This window comes from Giraffa tippelskirchi, chromosome 4 (genome assembly GCF_054371585.1).
Source record: "Giraffa tippelskirchi isolate mGirTip1 chromosome 4, T2T-mGirTip1v1.2.pri, whole genome shotgun sequence".
In the NCBI taxonomy this organism is placed as follows: domain Eukaryota; kingdom Metazoa; phylum Chordata; class Mammalia; order Artiodactyla; family Giraffidae; genus Giraffa; species Giraffa tippelskirchi.
In genome coordinates, this window is record NC_137278.1 from 164,058,316 (window position 1) to 164,082,743 (window position 24,428).

General features: G+C 42.0%; 1 protein-coding gene across 1 annotated transcript in view; it reads right to left on the reverse strand.

Moving 5' to 3' along the window:
* Nucleotides 1-21,701, reverse strand: part of PAH (phenylalanine hydroxylase) — an 84,146-nt gene extending 62,445 nt beyond the window's left edge. Inside the window, exons 1-2 of the mRNA XM_081595576.1 lie at nt 21,328-21,701; nt 13,107-13,211 (exon numbers count right to left, since the gene is read on the reverse strand). Of these exons, the coding sequence (XP_081451702.1) occupies nt 13,107-13,211; nt 21,328-21,387 (165 nt within the window). The 5' untranslated portion in view covers nt 21,388-21,701. The remainder of the gene's footprint in view (nt 1-13,106; nt 13,212-21,327) is intronic.
* Nucleotides 21,702-24,428: the final 2,727 nt, after the last annotated feature.

Below are 24,428 nucleotides of genomic sequence, written 5' to 3' on the forward strand. Positions count from 1 at the left end.
AGGTACTGATCACTTCCTAGGTGGCTGGGATACAGTAGTGAACAAAACAAAGATATTTTCCCTTAATAGAGTTTACATTCAATTTGTGATGATACAAACAACAAACAAAAAAGAAAACTGATTTATGTATTATAATGATAAAGGCTAGGGAAAAATACAAAGCAGAGCAGGGTGAAGGGAACAGGCAGTCTTGGAGTGGAACGGGGCAGTTTGCAGTATTTAATAGAATGGACACGTGAAGTCTCATTGAGAAGGGAAGACTCATGTGCATTAAATGCCACAAAATAATAATCACTTAATACAGCTTCTCAATGTCAATGTCTCTAGCTGGTGATACTTTAGCCCTTATGGAGTTCATCAGTAAAAAGAGTCACTTACTTAAACTGGCCCTCAAATTTCAATGTGTGGTTTTCATTATTATGTATTCAAAACTCTGATTTCATTGACAGTACTGTTCTTTGTGAAGAAAATCAAGGAGTATCCTCTTCATTAATTTTTCTTTAAAAGAGGGTTTCTCCAAATATTAAAATGGACAAAATGTACCCAGAAAAAAATGCTTAATAACTTGAATAATTCTATAATTGAAAGAAATGAAATTCATCAACCTTCGAGTTCAAGAAGTGTATCTTTTTCCTTGATGGTTAGTGGCATATGGTCGCACATGGATAATTACAGTAATGATACTTAAATACAGTAATTATATTCAAATAATATCACTTTACAGTTTCAAATTATTTTCTGTGACCTTCTCAAGAATCCTCTGAAGAGGTTAAGGAAGATGTGAAAAACAAAATCAGAGACAAAGATGCTTTGTCAAAAAGGGCCAGAGAGGAAGCTGCTGTGTAACACAGGGAGCTCAGCTCGGTGCTCTGTGATGACCTAGATGGCTGAGATGGGGGATGCTGGGTAGCAGGGAGGTCCAAAAGGGAGGGGATACATGTATACATATAGCTGATTCACTGTTTTGTACAGCAGAAACTAATACAACATTGTAAAGCAATTACTGTTGTTTAGTCACTAAGTCGTGTCCAACTGTTTTGCAACCCCATGGACTATAGCCCGTCAGGCTCCTCTGTCCATGGGATTCTCCAGGTAAGAATACTGGAGTGGGTTGCAATTTCCTTCTCCAGAGGATCTTCCCAACCCAAGGATGGAACCCAGGTCTCTTGCATTGTAGGCATATTCTTACCATCTGAGCCAGCAGGGAAGCCACTTGGGAAGCCCAAAGCAATTACACACCTATTTAAAAGAAAAAGTGGCTGGAGAGAGAAGCTCATTTTCTCTAACCTCAGACACTGGTCTTTTAACCACACAACCTGTCCTGCCAGGGATATGATGAGCATCCCACAAATACCAGGTCTCATCATTCTTATCACTATTATGCCAAGTCCCTCAAAGTGAAAACACTGTGGGAGTAAACACAATAATAAGCAATCCTACATAGGCACTGCTTCCTGCTCCTTCTTCCCCATAATTCTCAGGGGTACATGATAAAGCCCATTATATATGGGCACCAGCTACAGAACAACACACCCCTGACCAGGTAACCCAATGTGGGGACTCCTGACCAGAGAGAGAGAAGATCACGTGGAGGAAGGAAGACCAGACAGATAGCAGTTGCTCTAAAGCTTTCTTTGCAAACAGAGGTGACTTCCTAGTGGAAGCAAAGAGCAATGTCATCCTTCTTGGCTCTGGATGAAAGTGAATGGTTAAGCTCTGCTTATTGACCTAAGCTGAAACTTTAAATGAAGAGATAACCAATTCCTGCCTTGTTAAGAGCAGAGAAAAAACAGCAAAGCCAAGAAATAGGAGTGGATGCACCTTGGGCATGTTTATTTGTGGAACAGCAAGGGAGGGCGGGTGGTATAGGAGGTGGGTAGGGGTGTAGGGTGAAAAAAATTTTCAAAGGCTGGAAGGCAGACCCTACACTGATTGAGTTTCCCCACTTCTATCCCACCCCTCCTAACACAACACCACTTCCCAGGCAGAAGCCTCTCACCTTGGAAATAGCCAGAAGACAATGTATGCCATATATACACTACCATGAGTAAAATAGCTGGTAGGAAGCTACTGTATATCACAGGGAGCTCAGCTCAGCCCTCTGTGATGACCCAGAGGGGTGGGATAGAAGGGAGGGAGGGAGGGAGGGAGCCTCAAGAGGAAGGGAATATACATATACTTCCAGCTGATTCACTTCATTGTACAGCAGAAACAAACACACTGCAAAGCAATTTTGCTCCAATTTATAAAAATAAAAACAATGTATGCCCCATGACTCAGTTTTTATAACACTAGAGACCTAACTTATGGGAGAACTTTTTACCAAAATTTGTAAGCTGACTACATAATAGTGGAATGATTAGATGGACTGTAGTGTATAATCATTCCCTGGAGATCCTGCAACCACTAAAAAGAAACTAACAACAACATGCATAAAACAAAGTGCCAGTAAGCACTCCCACAGTGATGATCTCCAGTGATGAGTCTGAGCAAACTCCAGGAGATAGTGAAGAACAGGGAAGTCTCACGTGTTGCAGCCCATGGGGTCGCAAAGAGTCAGATATGACTTAGCACCTGAACAACAACTCCAATGATGGGCCTCAGGGTGTTTTTTGTCTCTATTTTCTTTTTGATCACAGTTCAACTTTTCAAAAAACAATATTTATTACTAAAATTTAACTTTCTCTTTTAAATGACAGAGCCTTGGGAAAATACTTATGATGGATATAGGTATGTGATAGATAATTAAAATATGTCTTAAAACTTCTGTCCAAAGCAAGGAAAAAAGGCTAGAATGAAAGGCATCTGATGTTATTACAAGATTATGTGTAACTTCCACTTACCTGCCAAAAGTTTCATACTATTATCCATGCAAAGAAAATTAAAATGTATCTTTTTAATGTGAGTGAAATTTCTGTCTAAGATCACCCAGCTAAATTCTTCAGATGATTTCTTTGCCATTTGAATCAATTAACTCTCTAGCTTAGCATGCAATTTCCTTAGTGGTGTTTCTCTGGTTTAATAGTGTGGATCCTTAGATACCAATAATTCTGGTTGCTAAGAAATGCCTTAGAAATGAACCTCCAAATCTGAATATGATCATAGTTACCTTTTAAGAAACGAATTTTTATTATTATTTATTTATTTGGCCATGCCAGATGGCATGTGGAATCACAGTTCCCCAAAAGGGATTGAATCCACACCTCCTGCAGTGGAAGCACAGAGTCTTAAGCACCGGATAGCCAGGGAAGTCCTTGAATTTGTATTTTCAAACAAGGGCTCTATGCAAGTTAAAAATCAACCCATGCACACTCACCACATCTTGGGGGAGGGAAAAAGAAAGAATTCTTTCTGTTAATCCATGTGGACCTTTTGGCAGAGGCAAGAAAAGTTAGAGTTAGAGTTCAACACTGCAAAGACAATTTCACAATTTGCCCAGTAGTTAATTTCTGCATACAAGAAGGCAGAGTAACAACTTGATGGCTCAGGACTCTTGAACAGAGTGTGAGGACCAAAGAAAAGCAAAGTGAAATGAATGATCTATTTTAACAAGGATTGACCAGAAACCCTTTTGTGCTCCCATCCATGAGGAAAATCTTCCTAAATGGGGATTCATCACAAGTAGATGAAACGCAGAATGAATATGATGAACTGTGAAAAATGGATTTGTGCTTCTGGACCTTTTCTTGAACTCAAGCTCCTTCCTCTCCTCTTCCATTTCATTTCTCAAGGAAAGAAGAATGGTAAGGCGAAAAGTGTGGGCTTTGGGACTAATCTGAGTTCAAATTCTGTTCTGTACTCACCAGCTTTGGATACATTAGTTAACCATTATGAACTTTTATTTTCCATGTTTAATATAAAAATCAAAATATTATCTGACAGCTTAATGAGCATTAACAAGAGAGAAAACACCTAGCACCATTGTGGCCTCAATCACAGTCACTCAGTAAGAAGTCAGTATACCCTACCTTTCTCAACCTGGCACAGATATATATTCTCCTGGAAACTGAAACACATTAAGTTGATGAGTCACTTCCCCTTTAATATTTGCTGTACTTTAAGTTTTTCTCAGCTTTTCTCCTGAAAGTATGTTTCCAAAAGGAGAATGAAATGCTGAGCATATTTTCAGATGAGACTAGACTGGAAAGGGGAGCTTCTTGAATTCTTGGACCCCCTACATGCTGTTGCCTTGGCATAAGCTCAAATGACGTTATGTCTTGGTCTGTTTCAGAGCTTTCTGGGGTGGGAAGGCAACATCAAAGACAGTCACAGATGATGGTCCACATCATTGGTCTCAGGTAAACAGACAGGAGCCTTTCATAACTCATTCAATCCAACACATTGCTGGTGCCAAACACTGCCCTAAGCACTGGGCTATTAAAGCAGACAAAGCAGGAAAAATCCCTGCCCTCCTGGAGCTTACATTCTGGAAGGAAGACACAAATAATAACTATGATAAATAAATAAAACATACAGTCTTCAGATGGAACAGACAAAAATAAGCAGGGAAGAGGAACAGACTATTCCAGAGGTTCAATCGAGGTGCCATTTTAAACAATGGGGTCATGAAATCCTCAGAAAATAAACAGATGACATGTAAGCTTAGACCTCTAATCAATGAGGAAGCAAGTCATGAGGGAACAGAAAGTGGAAGGGTCCTGGGGTCAGCCATTTCAGAATATGACTGAAGACCATCAATGAGGCCAGTATGACAGGGGCAGAATGAGCAGGGGCAGGGGGCAAGAGGACATGAGGCAGAGAAGTAACCAAGAATAACCTATCGGCCATTATCTTAACTTTGGTTTTCACTTGGAGTGATATTAAGAAGCTATGTATAAAATAGATAAACAACAAGGACCTACTGTAAGCAAAGGGAACTCTACTCAATATTCTGTAATAACCTATAAAGGTAAAGTATCTAAAAAAGGCTTCCCTGATAGCTCAGTTGGTAAAGAATCTGCCTGCAATGCAGGAGACCCCGGTTCGATTCCTGGGTCAGGAAGATCCACTGGAGAAGGGATAGGCTACCCACTCCAACATTCTTGGGCTTCTCTTGTGGCTCAGCTGGTAAAGAATCCACCTGCAATGTGGGAGCCCTGGGTTTGATCCCTGGATTGAGAAGATCCCCTGGAGAAGGGAAAGGCTACCCACTCTAGTATTCTGGCCTGGAGAATTGCATGGACTGTATAGTCCATGGGGTCGCAAAGAGTTGGACACGACTGAGAGAACTTTCACTTTCTTCTGAAAAAAGAATGAATATATGTATATGTGTAACTTAAACCCTTTGCTGTACATCTGAAACTAACACAACATTGTAAATCACTATACTCCAATAAACTAAGCTATGAGAGGTAGCAGGGCAGAGGGAGAGAGAGATTTTGATTCATGTATTCAATGAAGCACTCTAGCAGGTATTTCAAGAATAGACTGGGGACTTCCTGGTGATCCAGTGGTTAGGACTCTGCACTTCCGCTGCAGAGGGCATAGGTTCGATCCCTGGTTGGAGAACTGAGATCCTACAAACCTTGGGTCACAGCCAAAAAAAAGGACTGCAATGGGACAAAGGCAGAAACTGTCTGGGGATGGCCACAACATCTTGGGTGAGAAATAACAGTTACAAAAGAAGTCTCTCAGAGGTACAGGCAGGGCTTCTTGTATATTTTACTTATCTCTTCTTGAGAGAGGTCCAGTAACAGACCCAGTTGACTAAGAGTCTAAAACTTAAACCCACTGGGCTAAACAGGAAACCAAAAACATTCAGGAAAGCAGGAGCAGCACAATTAAAGTCAAGATTCTCCCCAACTCCATGCTAGAGGCGAGTTCTCGGGCAGGTTCAAGTTAACTTTCAGGATTCACCCCCTGGAAACCATCTTTTAGGATCCCACTCTCGCCTCCCCTGGGAGTGTCTCTGTTGTCATCTGGTCTTCCCTTCCCTTGGTCTTGTCTCTCTTTGTTAAGTTATTTCTTCCCCATCTCCCCCTCCATGTGGTTGGAACTGTGTCCAATTCAGAGGGAACTCCTTTCCTGGGGAAGAGCTGGGCTAGCAGCTTAATCCAAGCTCTTTTCAAGGCTTTACAGGAAAGACCTGTCCTGTCACAGGTTCCCCTTTCTACGCCTTTTTTTTTTTTTGGCACGGAAGAGATAAAATCTAAATGGCCCAGTGGCCTGTTTCAGTCCAAGCTATCCATGAGCAATCACAACCCACATGCCAACAATGGACCACGGCACTCCATCAACATTTTCACAACATAGGACTGAACTTTATGATGCAAGTTTAGAAAGTCAGCTCCATGCTACTGTTTCTCAAATATGTCTGGTTTTGAACAGGTGAACAGCTGAAAACAGTGCCAGTTTTCCATCTGAGGTTCCTCTATTCAATAACTGGATCATCAAACCTACACAAAATGTTTGAGGCAGCACCATCTGCATGGACATACAATAGAAGCAAGCTAACGATCCATCAATAAGAAATAAAGTATAATCACACAATGGAAAATAGAAAAAAAATGAATGAGCAAAAATATATGCACAAATCTCAAAAACAATGTCCCCCATCTTCTCCCCAAAAAGAAAACTGCAGACGGACAATTACAATATGATTCCAATCTTATGAAGATTAAAAGCTTACAGGATAAACAACAAGGTCCTATATAGCACAAGGAATTATATATAATATCGGAATATATATAACATTTTGTGATAAACCATAACAGAAAAGAATATGAAGTCTATATATGTAAAGTATATATGTTCATATACAAATGAAGCACTTTGCTGTATACAGAAATTAATACAGCATTGTAAATCAACTTTACTTCAAAAAAGCAAAACTTGCAAGACCATGCCATATATCCTAATGGATATCTCTATACAACAAAGTCTAGAAAGGTGCATGGGAATAATATGTATCAAATTCAGATTAATAGCTACTTTTGAGGAGGGAGGTACATGGGGAAGGGGTACGCAGGGATTTAAGTCATTTCTGTAATGATTTACTGCTTAAACAGGAAGTGAGTTACATGGGCATTCTTTATATCATTATCTATATTTGGGGGTTTAAATAAGATGAAAAAGTCATCTGGGTTGTAAGAACTCTTCTGCAGTGAAACTCAATGCTCTTCTTATTTTAATTAAAGATGGAATGTTCCCTGTAAACATGTTACTGCTGCAACTGCTCTAGACCAAGGCCAAAAGGATAAAAGGAACCCTCATGATTCAGTCTTGATGCTGTCCTGCTCACTAGACCCAGGAGTCATAGGCAGGACCTAAAGTCCAAACTTGAGAGTAGTAAACATCTTATTATCTGCCAAACATCTCCTCTGCAACCCCGCCTCTGTTCCCAGGAACACTGAGGTTGGTGGATGGTAAAGGATTCAAGGATTCTGTGACCTGGCCATGATTTATTCTCTCCCCTCAAGTCATTTGTTTCTTCTTTCTGGAATTTACTCCCCTGTTTTCCTCACTAGTCAGTCCTTTAGGTTTCAGCTTAAACATTATGTCTGCAAGAAACTTCTTAAACAATTTTTCCCCCAGCCTGGGTTAAGAATGCTCATGGAAGCCTGAGCTTCTCCACGTTCTGTACGTGCAGAGAATGACTGCTTCAATCATCCTGGTCTCCTCAGCACATATATACGGTCTGATAACAGCTGATAATCACAGAAGGTTAATGGAATACATGAATGAGACAGTATGAGCTCATTGAGTATCTTATGAGGGTGGGATATGGGTCATCTGGGCAGAGAGGGAACACAGAAAGTGACTGTGACAAATATAGACTGTACTTGTAAACATTTAGACTATAAACACATATACAGATTTGTTTTCAAATCTACTGTGAAAATGGAGGGTGAACTTGGAAGCAGTTTTTAGCTCTAAGTGTCTAGCCCTGGGCAGCTTGCTTGGTCTGAACCTGTGTGTCTCCATCAGTTAAATGATGACAAGTGAGCACACTCATCATGTACTTCAGAGCTCTGTATATGTGCCTGATGGCTTATTCCTGTCCTTAGGGAATTCATGGTAAAATGATTAGTGGAGTTCTGGCAGAGGAAGGGAGACCTCTTCTCTGCAACTTCCCCCAGGAGTTTGATTCTAATTTTATAGCCCATTACTAAGCCACCTGCAATAAAGACTCTCAGGAGACTATGTTTTCTAAGTAGGCGCAGGACATGAGCGAGTAGAAGCTAAAAATAAAGAGAACTTTGGAAAATGCAGAGAATTGAGAGATCAATGTACTGAGGACAGTGGGATTTTGGGGGGTTAGCAGACAGAGGTTTGAGTATGTTCCTAATTGTTTGGCCCCAATTCACAAAACCATCTGCCTCACTGCCCCCATCACCACACAACCAATGCATGTAAACACCATACCTCTGTATCTCCAATGCAAATATCAAGCCTATTGCATTCTTTTTTTAAGTTAATGAATCTTTATTTATTTTTGTATTATTATTATTTTTAATTGGAGGATAATTGCTTTATAATGTTGTGTTGGCTTTTGCTATATAATATGAAACAGCTGTGAGTATATATATATATATACACACACACACATATATATATGTATATGTATATATATATATATATATACATATATATATCCTCTCCCTCTTGAGCCTCCCTCCCACCGCCACCCATCCCACCTCTCCAGGTTTCTGTTGCATTCTGATGTTGTTACCAGCTGAGGTCTAACAGACCACGAGCCCACTGGCAGGCAGTATCACCACTTAGTGGGATGATGACTTTGGTGTTAATCAGCTATGGAAAAGATAGTCGTGCTCAGTAAGGATGGAGGTGACTGCAAGAGTACTTAGCAAGGTGCTCATAGGTGCAGGTGATTCCACCATATAACATTTCTCCTCCATTGCCAATGTTGGAGGAACTAGAATGGATTTTTCTTTTGTCTTTATTAAGGAAAGGTAAGTTTATTTATACCATAATTTTTGCACTGATTCTTCCCTGCCTTTTACTAGCTGTTTTGATAGTAATGATGCTTGAAATCAGTGCCTTCCAGTTCTCTTCTACAGTAGAGATGATGCCTTTAAGTAATTTGAAATATGCTCCCTGTAACTTCGTGCTTTGTCCTTTTGCCTGTGAAGTGACAAAAAATAAGCAGTATTCTTCTGTCTGACTCTTTTTGACCTCATGGACTGTAGCCCGCCAGGCTCCACTGTCCATGGAATTCCCAGGCAAGAATACTGGAGTGGGTAGCCATTCCCTTCTCCAGGGGATCTTCCCCACCCAGGGATCAAACCCAGGTATCCCACATTACAAGCAGATTCTTTACCATCTGAATCACCATTTCTGAAGCCCCATTCTTTTTCCATGATGGCACTTCAAATATTTGAATGAAACTATTGTTTCCTCACCCCCATAATCCCTTTTCAAATCAATTAACCTTAATCTTAATCCTTTAGCTATCTGTCACAGAGCTAAGAATGTAAGTCTCTGATGCTCCATGGCTCTCCAAAATGATACTGCATAAAAATAATGAGAGCAAACATTCATTGAGCTCTTACTATGTGACAGATACTACCATTAAGTACTTTGCCTGTGTTAATTGATTTAATTTTCACAACAGCCCTACAAAAAAATCTTATTACCTTCAGTTTAAACATGAGGAAACTAAGTCACCAAGAGGATAAATAACTTTCCTAAGGTTATCCAGTTCACGGGTGGCACAACTGGATTTTCAACCCAAACAGTTTGGATCCAGACAACATAGTCTTAATCCCAATGCTGTTCTACTCCTCAGGGTCCCAAATCTCACTCATAACTAAGAGTCTGGAGCTCCTAACTCTATAATAGCATAAGTTCAGTGGGATACTAGTGCCTGCAAAATGGTAATATGTCTTTCTTGAACAAGGTTCCATGGTCAAAAACATTTGGGAAATGCTGAGTAAGGTAACACTGAATAAGTTTCCACTCTGCAGGGCTTTCCAAAGTCTTTAATATTTTCACAAGCATGAGGGGTCTCCAAAATCTAGGTGCAGAATTTTCCAACCCTATTTACCCTTGGAACTCTAATCTAATAAAACACCTAATAATATGTGGCATTCGATAGAATATTGTTTAGGAAATACTGTCCTAAAGTGTAGTTTAGATTCATCCTTATTCTTTTTCTTTTCTTTTCTTTTCTGGCAGAAAATGATTTCATTTTATATGATCCAGAAGTTTAGCGTCATCTATACAATATAAATGGCTTCCCCATGGGTTCATCATTCAGGAGACGCAGGAGACAGGTTTGATCCCTGGGTGGGGAAGATCCCTTGGAGGAGGGCATGGCAACCCACTCCAGTATTCTTGCCTGGAGAATCCCATGGACAGAGGAGTCTGGTGCACTACAGTCCGTGAGGTCACAAAGTCAGACACGACTGAGTGACTAACCACACATGCACACAGTTTAAAGGCTTTGTATCTAACACTTAGTTTTCCATATCATTGAGGGTATCATGAGAGATGTGAAGTACACAAATACACTGTGGCCACCATAACCCCTTGGTTCTATTAAGCTGTGCTTACTGTGCTGTGATTACTCGCTCAGTCGTGTCCAGCTCTTTGCCACCCTATGCTATCCTACTTTTTTTTAATGGTCCTGCCTTGACTCTTGGTCATTGCAATTTCCTGTAAATGCTCAACAAAACATACTAAGCCATTCATTCTAATTTTTTTTTTTTTTTTTTTTACTTTTTGGGAAAAAAATTTAAATCAAGGCTCCTGAATATCTCTAGGCTTCTAACATCTTTCTCCTCTTCACACAGTCTCAAAGATTTCTCATGGGTTTCCTAGATAATAGGTGGAAGCAGTAAAGGAACAGACATTGTGTGAGAATCTTCTGTGGACTCAGAGTCATACCATGCATTTCATGTAGCACATAAAATCTCCCGGACCTAGGGAGGTATGGATCATTAGTTCCAGTTTACAGATGAATAAACAAAAGCACACATTAAACAACCTGTCATGGTCAATGAACTTTGACATTCAACCATCCCACGTGCAGTCCATGTTTCTTGGGTGCATTTCATCCTGGTAAATAGTTACTTGTGGCTTATTTATTAGGTTGAAAACATCCTGTTAATTTACTATTATTTAATTTATTAACCTTAAGGTCTAACTCTCAAGAGGAAAATGCTTATGAACTGTATAATACAAAGGCAAAAGTGTGACGTTCCTGTATTTTACAGACATATTTTTTCTCAGGATCAGCTTGCCATTCAGAAACCTCTCTGTCTCTCTTTTCTACACTCATTTCTTGCTCTCACTCAGGCAGTTATTTTTCTTTCTCACTTTGGATACCCAGGTTTAATTTCGTTAAAATAGACTTTATTTTTTAGATTTACAGAAAAAGTAAGAGGCTAGTAGAGAGAATTCCCATATATTCTGCAGCCAATTTCCCCTAATATTAGTGTCATGTATAAGTACAGAACATGTGTTATAATTAATTAACTGATGTTGATACACTTTCACAAACTAAGGACCATACTTTATTTGAATTTCTTTAGTTTGTGTCTCATGTCCTCTTTCTGCTCTACAATCCCACTCAGGACACTATATTTAGTTGTCATATCCCTTGAGGCTCCTTCGGACTGGGACAACTTCCCAGACACTTCTAGTTGTTGATGACCTTGACAGTTTTGAAGAGTTCTAGTCAAGTATTCTGTTCACTGTTCCTTAACTGGAATTTGTCTGAAGTTCTCCTCATGGTTAGACTGGGGTTATGGGTTTAGGGAAAGAAGATCACAGAGGTAAAGGGCTATTTCATCAAGTCACTCTGTATGGCCCACACCTAAGGAGTGGAGAATTACGTTCTTTTCCTTCTTTGACTCCAGAGTATCTGTTTAAATTATTTGGCATTCTTCTGCCTGGGATATCTGTCTCTTCACCTATTTATGTATTCAGTCACGAGGTAGAGTATAACTAAAGTACTAGGGGTAAAAAATCATTTGGTTCAAAAATATTTCTTCTTACAATCCAGGGCAAAAACATTTTTGAAAGTTGATTTTCCTTTGCTCATATTTAAATATAATTTCATTCTTTTTCATTTATGATTTTATATCAGAGTATAATTGCTTTACAATGTTGTGTTAGTTTCTGCTGTACAACAAAGTGAATCAGCTATAACTACACATATATAGTTAAGCCTCCTTCCCACCAACCACCCCCCACCGCATTCCACCCGTCTAGGTCATCGCAGAGCGCTGAGCTGAGCTCCCTGTGCTACACAGCAGCTTCCCACTAGTTATCTGTTTCACACATGGTCTTGTATATATGTGAGTGCTACTCTCTCAATTCATCCCACTCTCTCCTCCCCCCAGTGTGTTCACATGTCTGTTCTCTTCATCGGTGGCTCTATTTCTACCCTGCAAATAGGTTCATCTGTACCATTTTTCTCGATTCCATATATTATTTCATTCTTAATTGAACACTTCATATATATAAACTGAGCCTGTAGAGGATATAAAGATGACTCACACAAGGTTCCCTGCCAGGAGAAACAATCCTCAGGGTCAATCAGAAATGTACACATTTCATAAGGTAAATAAGTGCTGTGAAAGTGTTAGTCTGTAGTCCAAAGTTAAAAAGTGCTTTGGGAACACTGAGAGAATAGTACAGTCATCCTTCTGTATCTGTGGAGGACTGATTCCAGGACCCTATGGGAACCAAAACCCTGGATGCTCAAGACCCTTATATAAAATGGCAGTACTAGTGTAATGAATACAGTCAGTCCTTCCTACCAGCGAGCTGCACATCTGTGGATTCAACCAACTCCAGATAGCAATTTTGGTTGAATCTGAAGGAGGTGTGACTTATAAATATGAAGGCCAACTGTAATTAACTCAAGCAAAGTTTGATACAGGAAGAGGGAGTCCAATGTTGGCTTCCTGGGTGTGCAACCATGATCCTGAATGATCCTAATTATGAAATGGAGAAACCTTGGCTCACAGACAATGAAAGACTTATCTAAGATCACACAGTTGGGTAATGTAAGAGCCTAAGCTGAAAATCAAGTCTTCCAGTTCTAGACCCTATGTTCTTTTCACTGCATCCAACCAGAAGATAACACAGAAGTCTGCTATGCCATTATTTAAAGCAGAAATGAACAGAGCACTTACCTCAAATAAACGTAAAACTTTGGCCAGTGCACCAACTTCTTCTTTGAGTGAGAAGATCAGCGATACAGCATTTTGATTGGAGTTGTCTTCAACATAGCTCGTTTCCTATAGGAGTAAATGCACTTGGATAAATGTTTTTTTCACAGTTCAGCAATTCAGTCCTGTGAAACCTCTAAGGAAGAAGCAAGCATGGACTTTCTCTTCTAGTTAAGCCTTGGAATATAATGAGCTACATACATTCTATATAGAAGTATATGTGCCAGGGAAAATAAGTAAATCAAGGAAAGTAAAACATTAAATGATGCTCATAGATCATATTTCAATTTTAGAAAACTCGAATTATTCACTGGAGCTTCCCTGGTGGCTCAGATGGTAAACAATCTGCCCACAGTGCAGGAGATCCAGGTTCAGTCCCTGGGCTGAGAAGAGTCCCCTGGAGAACGGAATGACTACCCATTCCAGTATTCTTGCCTGGAGGATTCCATGGACAGAGAAGCCTGGCCAGTTACAGTCTATGGGGTCGCAGAGTCAGACATGACTGAGTAATTAACACACACACAATTATTCACTGATGTCACCAGTCACTCCAAAGATTGCCTTTCAGTGACACTTACCCAGTGGCAGGTACAATCAGGGCTCTGAGAGAAACAAATGAGTAAGAGGATGCCCCATTCATCAGCAGCTCAAATTTTTACTTCCTAGACACCTACGCAACAAGCAAGGTAAGTAGAAAAAGATCTTAAAGGTGGTATGATGGTTCAATAATTGTCCCAGGGAAACACTGAGAAACAGAGGGTAGAAAATACTAAAATTAGAACACACACAGGCTTTTAGCTCCAAAGACATGGGTCGGAATCCTCTCTCTTCCATTGACCAACCAGAGCACTTTGGGACCAACAGCTTTTAACCTTCTTAACTTCCTCATGTGTGATATCAGGCTGAGCACCGCAGAATTGATGCTTTTGAACTGTGGTGTTGGAGAAGACTCTTAAGAGTCCCTTGGACTGCAAGGAGATCCAACCAGTCCATCCTAAAAGAGATCAATCCTGGGTGTTCATTGGAAGGTCTGATGTTGAGGCTGAAACTCCAATACTTTGGCCACCTCATGCAAAAGGTTGACTCATTGGAAAAGACCCTAATGCTGGGTAGGATTGGGGGCGGGAGGAGAAGGGGATGACAGAGGATGAGATGGTTGGATGGCATCACCGACTCGATGGACATGGGTTTGGGTGGACTCCGGGAGTTGGTGATGGACAGAGAGGCCTGGTGTGCTGCAGTTCATGGGGTCGCAAAGAGTCGGACACGACTGAGCGACTGAACTGAAACTGATATCAGGCTAATGTATAATCATACCAAGCCCTATCAAAACAGTATGAAAGAAAGACAGAGAGAAAATATTTTAAATATAATATTAAGAAAAGCGTACAAAATGATGGAAATATCAAAAATACCCACAAAAGATTTCCTGGCCTTCAGTAAAGATCTTGCAGGAGCATTAACTTGTTCCCAGATGCTGGGATCTGAGATACCAGTTGTTGAAAAAGAGTCACAGAATGCATAAGAGCACACAAATAACCTACTGGAAGATGGACTTCTTAAAACAGCAAAGAATGTTAAGGATCTAACACTTTCTCCAGCCGTGTGACAGCAAATTAAGGTGGGACTAGGGTTGCCACTCCAGGAAGGGTTGGCCAAAGTCTTAAAGTTAAGGATTAAATTAGGTTTTACAATAATACACAAAGTTCCATGTGTGCTTTCAAATGAAAATCATGTACCTAAAACTGGGAACAAAACTCCATGCAGAACAATTACTCTCTTGTAAGCAAGTTAATGAAATTAGTGGAATGGATGTTGCGTTATCTCAGTGAGAAGGCTGTGCTGGGCAGGCTCTCGGTGACTTGGCATCTTAAGCCCCGTGTGGCCACTGATGACCCTTAGGATGAAATTCTTTTAATTCAGAGAATTCAGATTTTCCCAGAACCTCACCTGAAACAGTGTGGGGAAAGAACCAGAATTATCAGTAAGTGTGATTAGAGGGAGCCTTAGATGAATAGCAAGACTGAATTGTTATATATCTTTGTATGGACCACAGCACTATCTTTCTAAAAAAATTTTCTTGATCTACCATATATTAAAAGCCCCTGTAAAGTCGTGTCTGACTCTTTGTGACCCCAAGGACTATAGCACACCAGGCTCCTCTGTCCATGGGATTCTCCAGGCAAGAATACTGGAGTGGGTTGCCATGCCCTTCTACAGGGGATTTTCCCAACCCAGAGATTCAACCCGCGTCTCGTGTCTCCTGCACTGGCAGGCAGGTTCTTTACCACTAGTACCACCTGGTTAGTATACTGTCCTAAGCATTATAATAAGCACTTGATTTAGATTATCTCATTTAATTTTGATAACAATCTAGAAAGTAGGTTTTCTCCCAGTGCCGTTTTTATTGATGACAAGAGGAAGGCTTAGAGAAGTTAAATAACTCGTCCAGAGCTGCACAGTTAGCGGTGGCGCCCATGTCACTGGATGCCAGCACTCTGTCCATGAATCACCGCTTCCTGTGGGCTCCTCTTTCTGTCTCTAACCCTGCCAGAGACACGCAAATCAGTCTCTGATGTCAGTCTTCTTCCTAGGAGAGAACACTAAGCCCTCAGTTCTTCCCAGATTCCTTGAAATGACAAAAAATTTCTATTTCTAGTTCACTTGGCAACATTATCCTCTCCTGTTGGCCTCCAGGAAATAGAACATTTCAACAGATGTCACCTATGACTAGCGTGATTCCGATGTGAATGTGTGAAACCCTGTCAGCCACCACCTTCCCTTTTCCACCCAGGCCAGTCTGACCTCCTGCAGAAATGGCTCTCAGGGTCAGGCCTTTCTTTGGTTCCTGCTGACAACAATCCAGCCCTTAGTGACTGGCAGTGATTGGATGCTCCTAGCAGAATTTAGGGCTTCCCTGGTGGCTCAGACAGTAAAGAATCTGCCTGCCATGTGGGAGACCTGGGTTCGATGCCTGGATTGGGAAGATCCCCTGGAGGAGGGCATGGCAACCCACTCCAGTGTTCTTGCCTGGAGAATCCCCATGGACAGAGGGGTCTGGTGGGCTACAGTCCACGGGGTCGCAAGGAGTCAGACATGACATGGCAAGTGAACAACAACATAGTCAACAGTATACAATACCTCCTTCGAATTTTCAAAAGTCTCCTTGGTGCCTCGTCTCCTGAGATTCACCCTCAGGAAACTCCTCTCCAGAAAACTGACTTCCTCCTTGCCTGTTCAACACCTCATTATAGGAAATGCACTGCATCCCACCCTCTTCCCCTTTCAAATCCCTTACCCTTCCTCAAAAGCCCCATGGGTAGTACTTCTCTCAGAAAACGTCTGTACTCCTCAGCCAAGGTGAATAATCCCCCCTCAATCTAGGTATTCCATTTGCCTCCCAATGCCCACATGGGGCTTGAGAATACCTGACTCACAGAGATAGGCTTATCCACAATCTCATTTTGGGGAAACTATGGGCCAAAGAAAGTGACTCACCTGAGAGCACACAGGCAGTACACGGCAGGATAAGAACTGAGGTTCCTACTATGGAGAACAGTATGGAGGTGCCTCATAAAACCAAAAATAGAACTGCCATTTGATCCAGCAATCCCACTCCTGCACATATACCTGGACAAAACTATATTTCAAAAAACTACATGCACCCCAATATTCATAGCAGCACTATTCACAATAGCTAAGACCTGGAGACAACCGATATGTCCATCTGACAGATGAATGGATAAAGATGTGGTACATATATACACCAGCATATATATATATATAGCAATATATATACTGCCGGGAGAAATATCAATAACCTCAAATATGCAGATGACACCACCCTTATTATTTTGAAATGAGGAAACAGACTCAGCAAGATTAAGTGGCTTGTCCAAGGACACTCAGCTAATGAGTGGCAGAGCCAGTATGTGAACCAGGTCCAATAACTCCAAAATCCTTAATCTAAATCCCAGTGACCCAACTGGAACAATAGCTCCCCTTTTCAAAGCTTGAAGGACCTGAAATGAAAGGAAGCTCATGGAATTTTGTGAAATGATGTGATCTTGGGTGGATTCTGATTCCAGTACTGTTCTGCGGACCAGCATGGGATCTTGGGCAAACCTTTTCCAGAATGTGTGTAAACTGGCTCATAATCTGTAATTATTTGCTTCAAATAGATATGTGAGTTGACTTATAAACACATGTACACTCAGGATGCATAAAGGTACAGAAAATTAGTTTAAAAACTAGAAAAGGAGAAAGAAAGCAGGGAGAAAAAATTCTTTACTAGCAACCAAGAAGAAAAGAATTTTGATCACTGAGAATTGCTCAAGTGCCCTCATCTCATATGCTAGCAAAGTAATACTCAAAATTCTCCAAGCCAAGCTTCAACAGTACATGAACCGTGAACTTCCAGATGTTCAAGCTGGATTTACAAAAGGCAGAGGAACCAGAGATAAAATTGCCAACATCCGTTGGATCATCAAAAAAGCAAGAGAATTCCAGAAAAAAATCTACTCCTGCTTTATTGACTATGCCAAAGCCTTTGACTGTGTGGATCACAACAAACTGTGGAAAATTCTTCAAGAGGTGGAAATACCAGACCACCTGACCTGCCTCCTGAGAAATCTATTTGCAGGTCAGGAAGCAACAGTTAGAACTGGACATGCAACAACAGACTGGTTCCAAATAGGAAAAGGAGTACTTCAAGGCTGTATATTGTCACCCCGCTTATTTAACTTATATACAGAGTACATCATGAGAAATGTTAGGCTGGATGAAGCACAAGCCGGAATCAAGATTGCAGGGAGAAATATCAATAATCTCAGATATGCAGATGACACCACCCTTATGGTAGAAAGTGAAGAAGACCTAAAGACCCTCTTGATGACAGTGAAAGAGGAGAGTGAAAAAGTTGGCTTAAAACTCAATATTCAGTAAACTAAGATCATGGCATATGATACCGTCACTTCATGGCAAACAGATGGGGAAGCAATGGAAACAGTGACAGACTTTATCATTTTGGGCTCCAAAATTACTGCAGATGGTGACTGAAGCCATGAAATTAAAAGACACCTGTTCCTTGGAAGAAACACTATGACCGACCTAGAGAGCATATTAAAAAGCAGAGACATTACTTTGCCAACAAAGGTCCATCTAGTCAAAGCTATGGTGTTTCCAGTAGTCATGTATGGATGTGAGAGTTGGACTATAAAGAAAGCTGAGTGCCGAAGAATTGATGCTTTTGAACTGTGGTGTTGGAGAAGACTCTTGAGAGTCCTTTGGACTGCAAGGAGATCCAACCAGTCCATCCTAAAGGAAATCAGTCCTGTCGTTCATTGGAAGGACTGATGCTGAAGCTGAAACTCCAATACTTTGGCCACCTGATGTAAAGAACTGACCCTGATGCTGGGAAAGATTGAAGGCAAGAGGAGAAGAGAACAGCAGAGGATGAGATGGCTGGATGGCATCACCAACTTGATGGACATGAGTTTGAGTAAACTCCGGGAGTTGGTGATGGACAGGGAAGCCTGGCATGCTACAGTCCATGGTAGCACATGCCAAAGAGTCAGACACGACTGAGTGACTGAACTAAACTGAGAAATACACTTAACAACAGAAATAAGTTCTCTTTGCTTTTGTCTAACAAATACATTCTATTGTTAATATATTTGGAAAAAGAGTAGTTTTCATAACTACAAGCAATTAATCTACAGCAAAGATATTCCAAGGGCACTCGCTTCCGACCTTAGTGCTTTTGGGGGTCATGGGCAGAGGTGTGTTTTCACATGTGTGATTATACGTACACACATCTACAGTGTAAGACACCCGAAAACAAGAGCAGACATCCTTCTGTGGACACACTAAGCCTGTATATTGCAGAATTTATCCACAGGAGGAAGCAGTGTGGTTGGAGGAGGGCACAGGGTGTTGGAGTCAGACCTGGGTTTGAACACTGGCTCTGTGCCGTTTAGAGCTATGATTTCTGAGTTTCCTTCATCTTTTAATCCATCACTCCATTCTATTTTTCTTTACAGCACTTATCCTCCACATGAAATTATATGTTCATTTGGTTAAATGTTATAGTCTTGTCTGCTCCACAAGAATTTAAGTTTCACCAGGGCAGACTTTATACCAGCTAGCTGTGCCTAGCTCAAAGTAGGTGCTCAATAAGTCTTTGTTGAGTTGAGTGAACAAATGAGCCAGATGTCTCTTGCGGGATTGTTGTGCTTGCATGTGTAGACCAGCCTTCTATCTGGACTACACCTAGGGCATTCTGCTTATCTGGGTTAGAGCTTCAAGAAGGTATGAATGTGTCTTTTTTGTAGATTGTCAGAGCTGGAGTCCTAGAGACTCAAAGGTGTTAGTAGCTCAGTCCTGTTCGACTCTTTGAGACCCCATGGACTGTAACCCACCAGGCTCCTCTGCCCACAGAATTCTCCAGGCAAGAATACTGGAGTGGGTACCCATTCTCTTCTCTGGGGGATCTTCCCAACCTTGGGATCAAACCTGGGTCTCCCACATGGCAGGCAGATTCTTTACCATCTGAGCCACCAGGGAAGCCCTCCTAGAGACTATTCTCTATCCAACCCCCCCCCCATTTTACAGATCCCAAACTGAGCTTCTTCACCCAGTTAGGGGACTTCTTGATGATACACCAGCATCAGCAAACTAAACACAGAGTTCACATCACCTGATCCCGAGTCCATCACCTTTCCTCTGAGAAGCTCCACCAGCCACTGGGCTTGACTCAGTGTGCGTTCCTCCTGCCAGTATTCTGACACGTTTTGTTGAACAAACAAATCATTTCTGGCTAGACACCACTGGCACTTCTCCTATGCTCCAGGAAGTGTGCTAAGAGCTTTAACGATATTATTTCACTTGATTCTCATACTAACTCTAGGATACAGGTATTTTTATTCCAACCTTTCAAATGAATAGACCTGAGGCTCTGCAAAGTTAAATAGCTTGCTTTCAACACACAGGTATTACAGGGCACTCTCTAAACCCTCCTCTTTACACTCCCCCTGAGTCCCCCCCCCCCCCGCTGTCATCGATAGTGACAATTTATGGTTCTTAGGCTTTTAAGTGCTCCGTAAATGAAGTTTTCAGTTCCCATGGCTTCCTAACCAGATTGCTGCCCCTAACCTCCTGCCATGCTTTCGGGGAGCCCACGGCCAGCAGCACAGAAGCTAAATAATGGCACAGCTGGGGTCTGTTCTGGGATCTGACACCCATGGCATCCCTCTTCAACATGAAGTTCTGTCTCCCAAGTCCTACATACCATTTCCAAAGGAAGTCTTCTCTTGGGATTTAAAAAAAAAAAAAAATCCACTTTTCTGCACTCTCTAGTTATACTAAAACATCAATCATCCTCTGTCCTCCAGCCCCCCTGGGCTCTTACAGATGACAGCCCCCCTGTCATCCTACAAATGACAAATCCCCATAGACCCACCTTATCTCCCAGGGCTGGGCTTTAAGTCTGAACCCTAAATTCTGGGAATGTGGCCAGTCAATTAAAGAACGTACTCTGCAGTTGTTCACCTCAAGGGACAAGCAACACTTTCTAGAGAATAGAAGGCACCCCGGTCATTATTCCATGCCACATTTAAGGGTCTCTTACATGCCAAGTTCAAGACTGACTCTCCAGTATTTTCCTCTGTGTTTAATTTTCTCCTTCCCCAGGTGGGGGTAAGTCTGGGACCTCTTCATGACCCATTTTCTCCCAGAGGTGAAAAAAAGGATACAGTTTCTTACAATTGTGCCATTTTGATTCCTGGCTGAGAACACTTGTAAAACATCACAGAAGAGCAAATCCGGAAGGACCCCAACTCCCATTCCAGATTGTTAAGGACCAATGTACAGAAGAAAAAGAAGGCGACAGACACTTGTGTAAAGACACACAGGGAGTCCATCCGTGGCAGCTCTGAAGCCGATCCCCAACTCCTGGAGCTCACTCCCTGAAAGTCACCCTAGATAGATGTCCTCTCCTTGGGAAACGTGTTGAGCACATGTGTTATCTGTCAACTTCCTAAACGTTTCCGTCCTCCTCAAATGAACTCTCAAAGTCCTGGTGAGTTGATGGGAGTTGGAAACACCAACATTGCTCTGACCTCTTTCCACGGCGGAGGGCGGGGGGCAAACTCCCCTCCCTGCGCAGCTAAGGCGCCCCCAGGCTCACCTGTCCCAAGTCGCTGAATTTCCTGCCCAAGGCTCCGTTCTCCAGGACCAGAGCTGACATGCTGGCTCGTAGCGCGGGCCTTCCCTACCGATTTGGGCCGTCGGCCTCAGGGAGATTTGCAAACAGCGCAAACAACACGTGGTGCTGAGATTTTTAACCTGGCTTTAGGGAGGAGCGCCTCCAAGATGTCTCCTGCCGCGTACCCGCCGCAGGAACGCCCCCCGATGGGCGTTGTCCTGACGCTGCAGGGCTCTGGGTCGGGACCTGGACCACCCAGAAGGGAGGGGCAGGGGAAGCGGCCAGGGAGGGTGTGGCGGATGCCGAGAGGCCGAACTCGGCTGCCCTCCTGGGACGTTGGAAGGCCAGCGAGTTCCGGTGATTAGACAGGTTGGGCATTTCCAGGACCCTCCAAAGCCTGCGGAAAAGATTCTCTGCCACTGGAGTAACTCTGTGGCTGCCTGATGAAAACAATTATAAGAAGCAGAGTCAAGATCTTAGTTGAGATTGGGGAGGGGTTCCTTTCTATTAACCACCAAAGAAACGACCTTTTGGGTTCTGACTTCAGGAAACTAAATAGGTGACGTTGTGAATACTGGGAACTGTTGCTAAGGAGCAAAGGTGAGAGCACGACCTGGGTTGAAATGCAGCCAGTGTGTTACTGAGCTGTTTACATCACTGCTGGGAGCACGCAGAAGAGGATGGTAGCACCACCTTACCAGGACGTTTTAGTAAGACTGTGGGTGAGAGAAAGCATGAGGTGACACCTTTAACATTAAGTAGAGTTTCTGCCCTCTGAGCCACCCTCCTACCCTCCCAGGTGGCACTAGTGGTAAAGAACCCGCCTCCCAATGCAGGAGGCATAAGAGACGCAGTTTCCATCCCTGCGTTAGGAAGATCCCCTGGAGGAGGGCATGGTAACCCACTTCACTATCCTTGCATCCTCAGTCCATGGGATAGGAGAATTCCTGGAGAATCCCATGGACAGAGGAGCCTGGCAGGCTAGGATCCACAAGGTTGCAGAATCCGAAAGGACTGAAGCGAGGTAGCACGCATGCACGGAGTTCTTGCCATATAGTTCAACACGCAATAACTGGGAGATACTGCTTAAAAGTATACCATAGCAAATGCTTACTGCGGACCTTTCTTGTGTGCCAGGTGGTGATGGGAATGCAGGGAGGACCCTGCCTCCCCCACCATGCTACCATTCTGGAAGACAGACAGCAAACATATAAGTAAGTGTAGGCAGAGTTAAGCCTTCTGAAGAAAATTAAATAGGGGGACGGGCTAATCTGCAGGAAGATGTCATTCACCTCCACTTTTTCAGTTCTTACACTGAGATGAGACACTCATTCCCAGCAGGCAAAACTAATTTATACGGACACTGCAAACACAGAAGTTCAGAAAATATGTGAAACAAATCAAGATCGTCAAGGCCTTGAGTCTCTGCCTAATATTTGGCCAGGAGAGTGTAATGAGCTAAGAGAAAACAAGTCAACAAGCCAATAATAGAGGCTGCTAGAAATCCACCCATTCCGCTCCCATGATTCTTTGACAGAATGATCAGGCACCGGCCAAAAGATCAAAAAAAAAAATCTCAGATTTGGGATTCAAAACAAACAGATTGACTCCTGATTCCACCTCTAACTTTGGTCAAGTCCTTGCCTCAATTTGTCTTTAAAATGGGAGCCCAGCTCAGTGCTCTGTAATGACCTAGAGGGTGATACGAAGGTGGGGTGGGAGGGAGGCTCAAGAGGCAAGGGGTATATATGTGCTTATGGCTGATCCGTGTTGTTGTACTGCAGAAACCAATACAACTTTGTGAAACAATTATCCTCCAATTAAAAATAAATAAATAATAAATTTAAGAGGCAAAAAAATAAAATGGGGTTTTAAGGATTGTTTAGGATTCTTGGAGCCTCTATTACGTGCCTGGCTTTCTACTGGTTGCTATGAATACAGATGTTAAGTATAATTTCTGTCCAAAAGGAGTCTTTGGGTGTGTGATTAATATTTCCTGTGGTCAGATGGAGGATCAATGTTGTTGAACATAGAAGAGCAAGACCTTGACTTGCACCCTCAGGAGAATCCATATCCTTTATCAGACTCCAGTGTTTTTCTAGTGTGATAGACATGAGGTTCGGCCCCTAGGTCTAGAAGATCCCGTGGAGTAGGAAATGGCAACCCACTTCAGTATACTTGCCTGGTAAATTCTATGGACAGAGAAGCCTGATGGGCTACAGTCCATGGGGCCACAAAGAGTTGCATATGACTGAGTGACTAAGCTCGCACATACACACAGACATGAGATGAAGAGTTTTCCACCACCCCAAGATTGCCTTACAAACATCACTTCATCCCTTGATGTTGCTGCCATATTAAGGAGAGCAACGAATGTGACAACCCTGTTATGTTGCTATTTAAGAGGCATGCAATGAATGAAAGCAAGCAATAACAGCTTCTTACTTAAATAAATGTACACTGTATGGTAGACACTGCCAAGCATTCCCCATGCATGGCTTCATTTTCCCCCTCCAAAACCCCTTGAACTATGAATCCCCACTTTATAAATAAAGAAACTGAGATACAGAAAGTTTAAATAAGTAGTTCAAAGTCAAACTATATTTCACCCAGTTCCAAGGCACTGGCTCTTACATACTCTTCCTTCCCTTTTAAAAATAAGAACAGCAATGATTTTTAGGACAACAAAATAATAGCACTTCTTTTTTCTTTTCTCATCTACTAAAAATAAAATTCTTAATTTCCTCTCACATAAAAATGACCCAGACCTGTGTTGGGAGGAGAGCACAATTAGTTAGTTGTCTGCTGCTTTAGGGAAAAACATTTAGTAGCTTCTTTTCAAAATTGTTTTGGCTAAAAGGGGAAATTTATCCATGCAATAAGATTAAAACTCACTTACCATGAGATTGCTGCTGACATGAATTTTGTACTGATTTAAAAAAAAAACAAACAACTATCATTTTAATTGGGATGGAATGCAATGTGTTGCTGTTGTGAACAAGGGTGGTGCTGAGCCCTAAGAAAATTTGTGTAAAAGGAACACCCAAGAATTCAGCCTGTGTGGAGAGGGTGTGGAGAAAAGG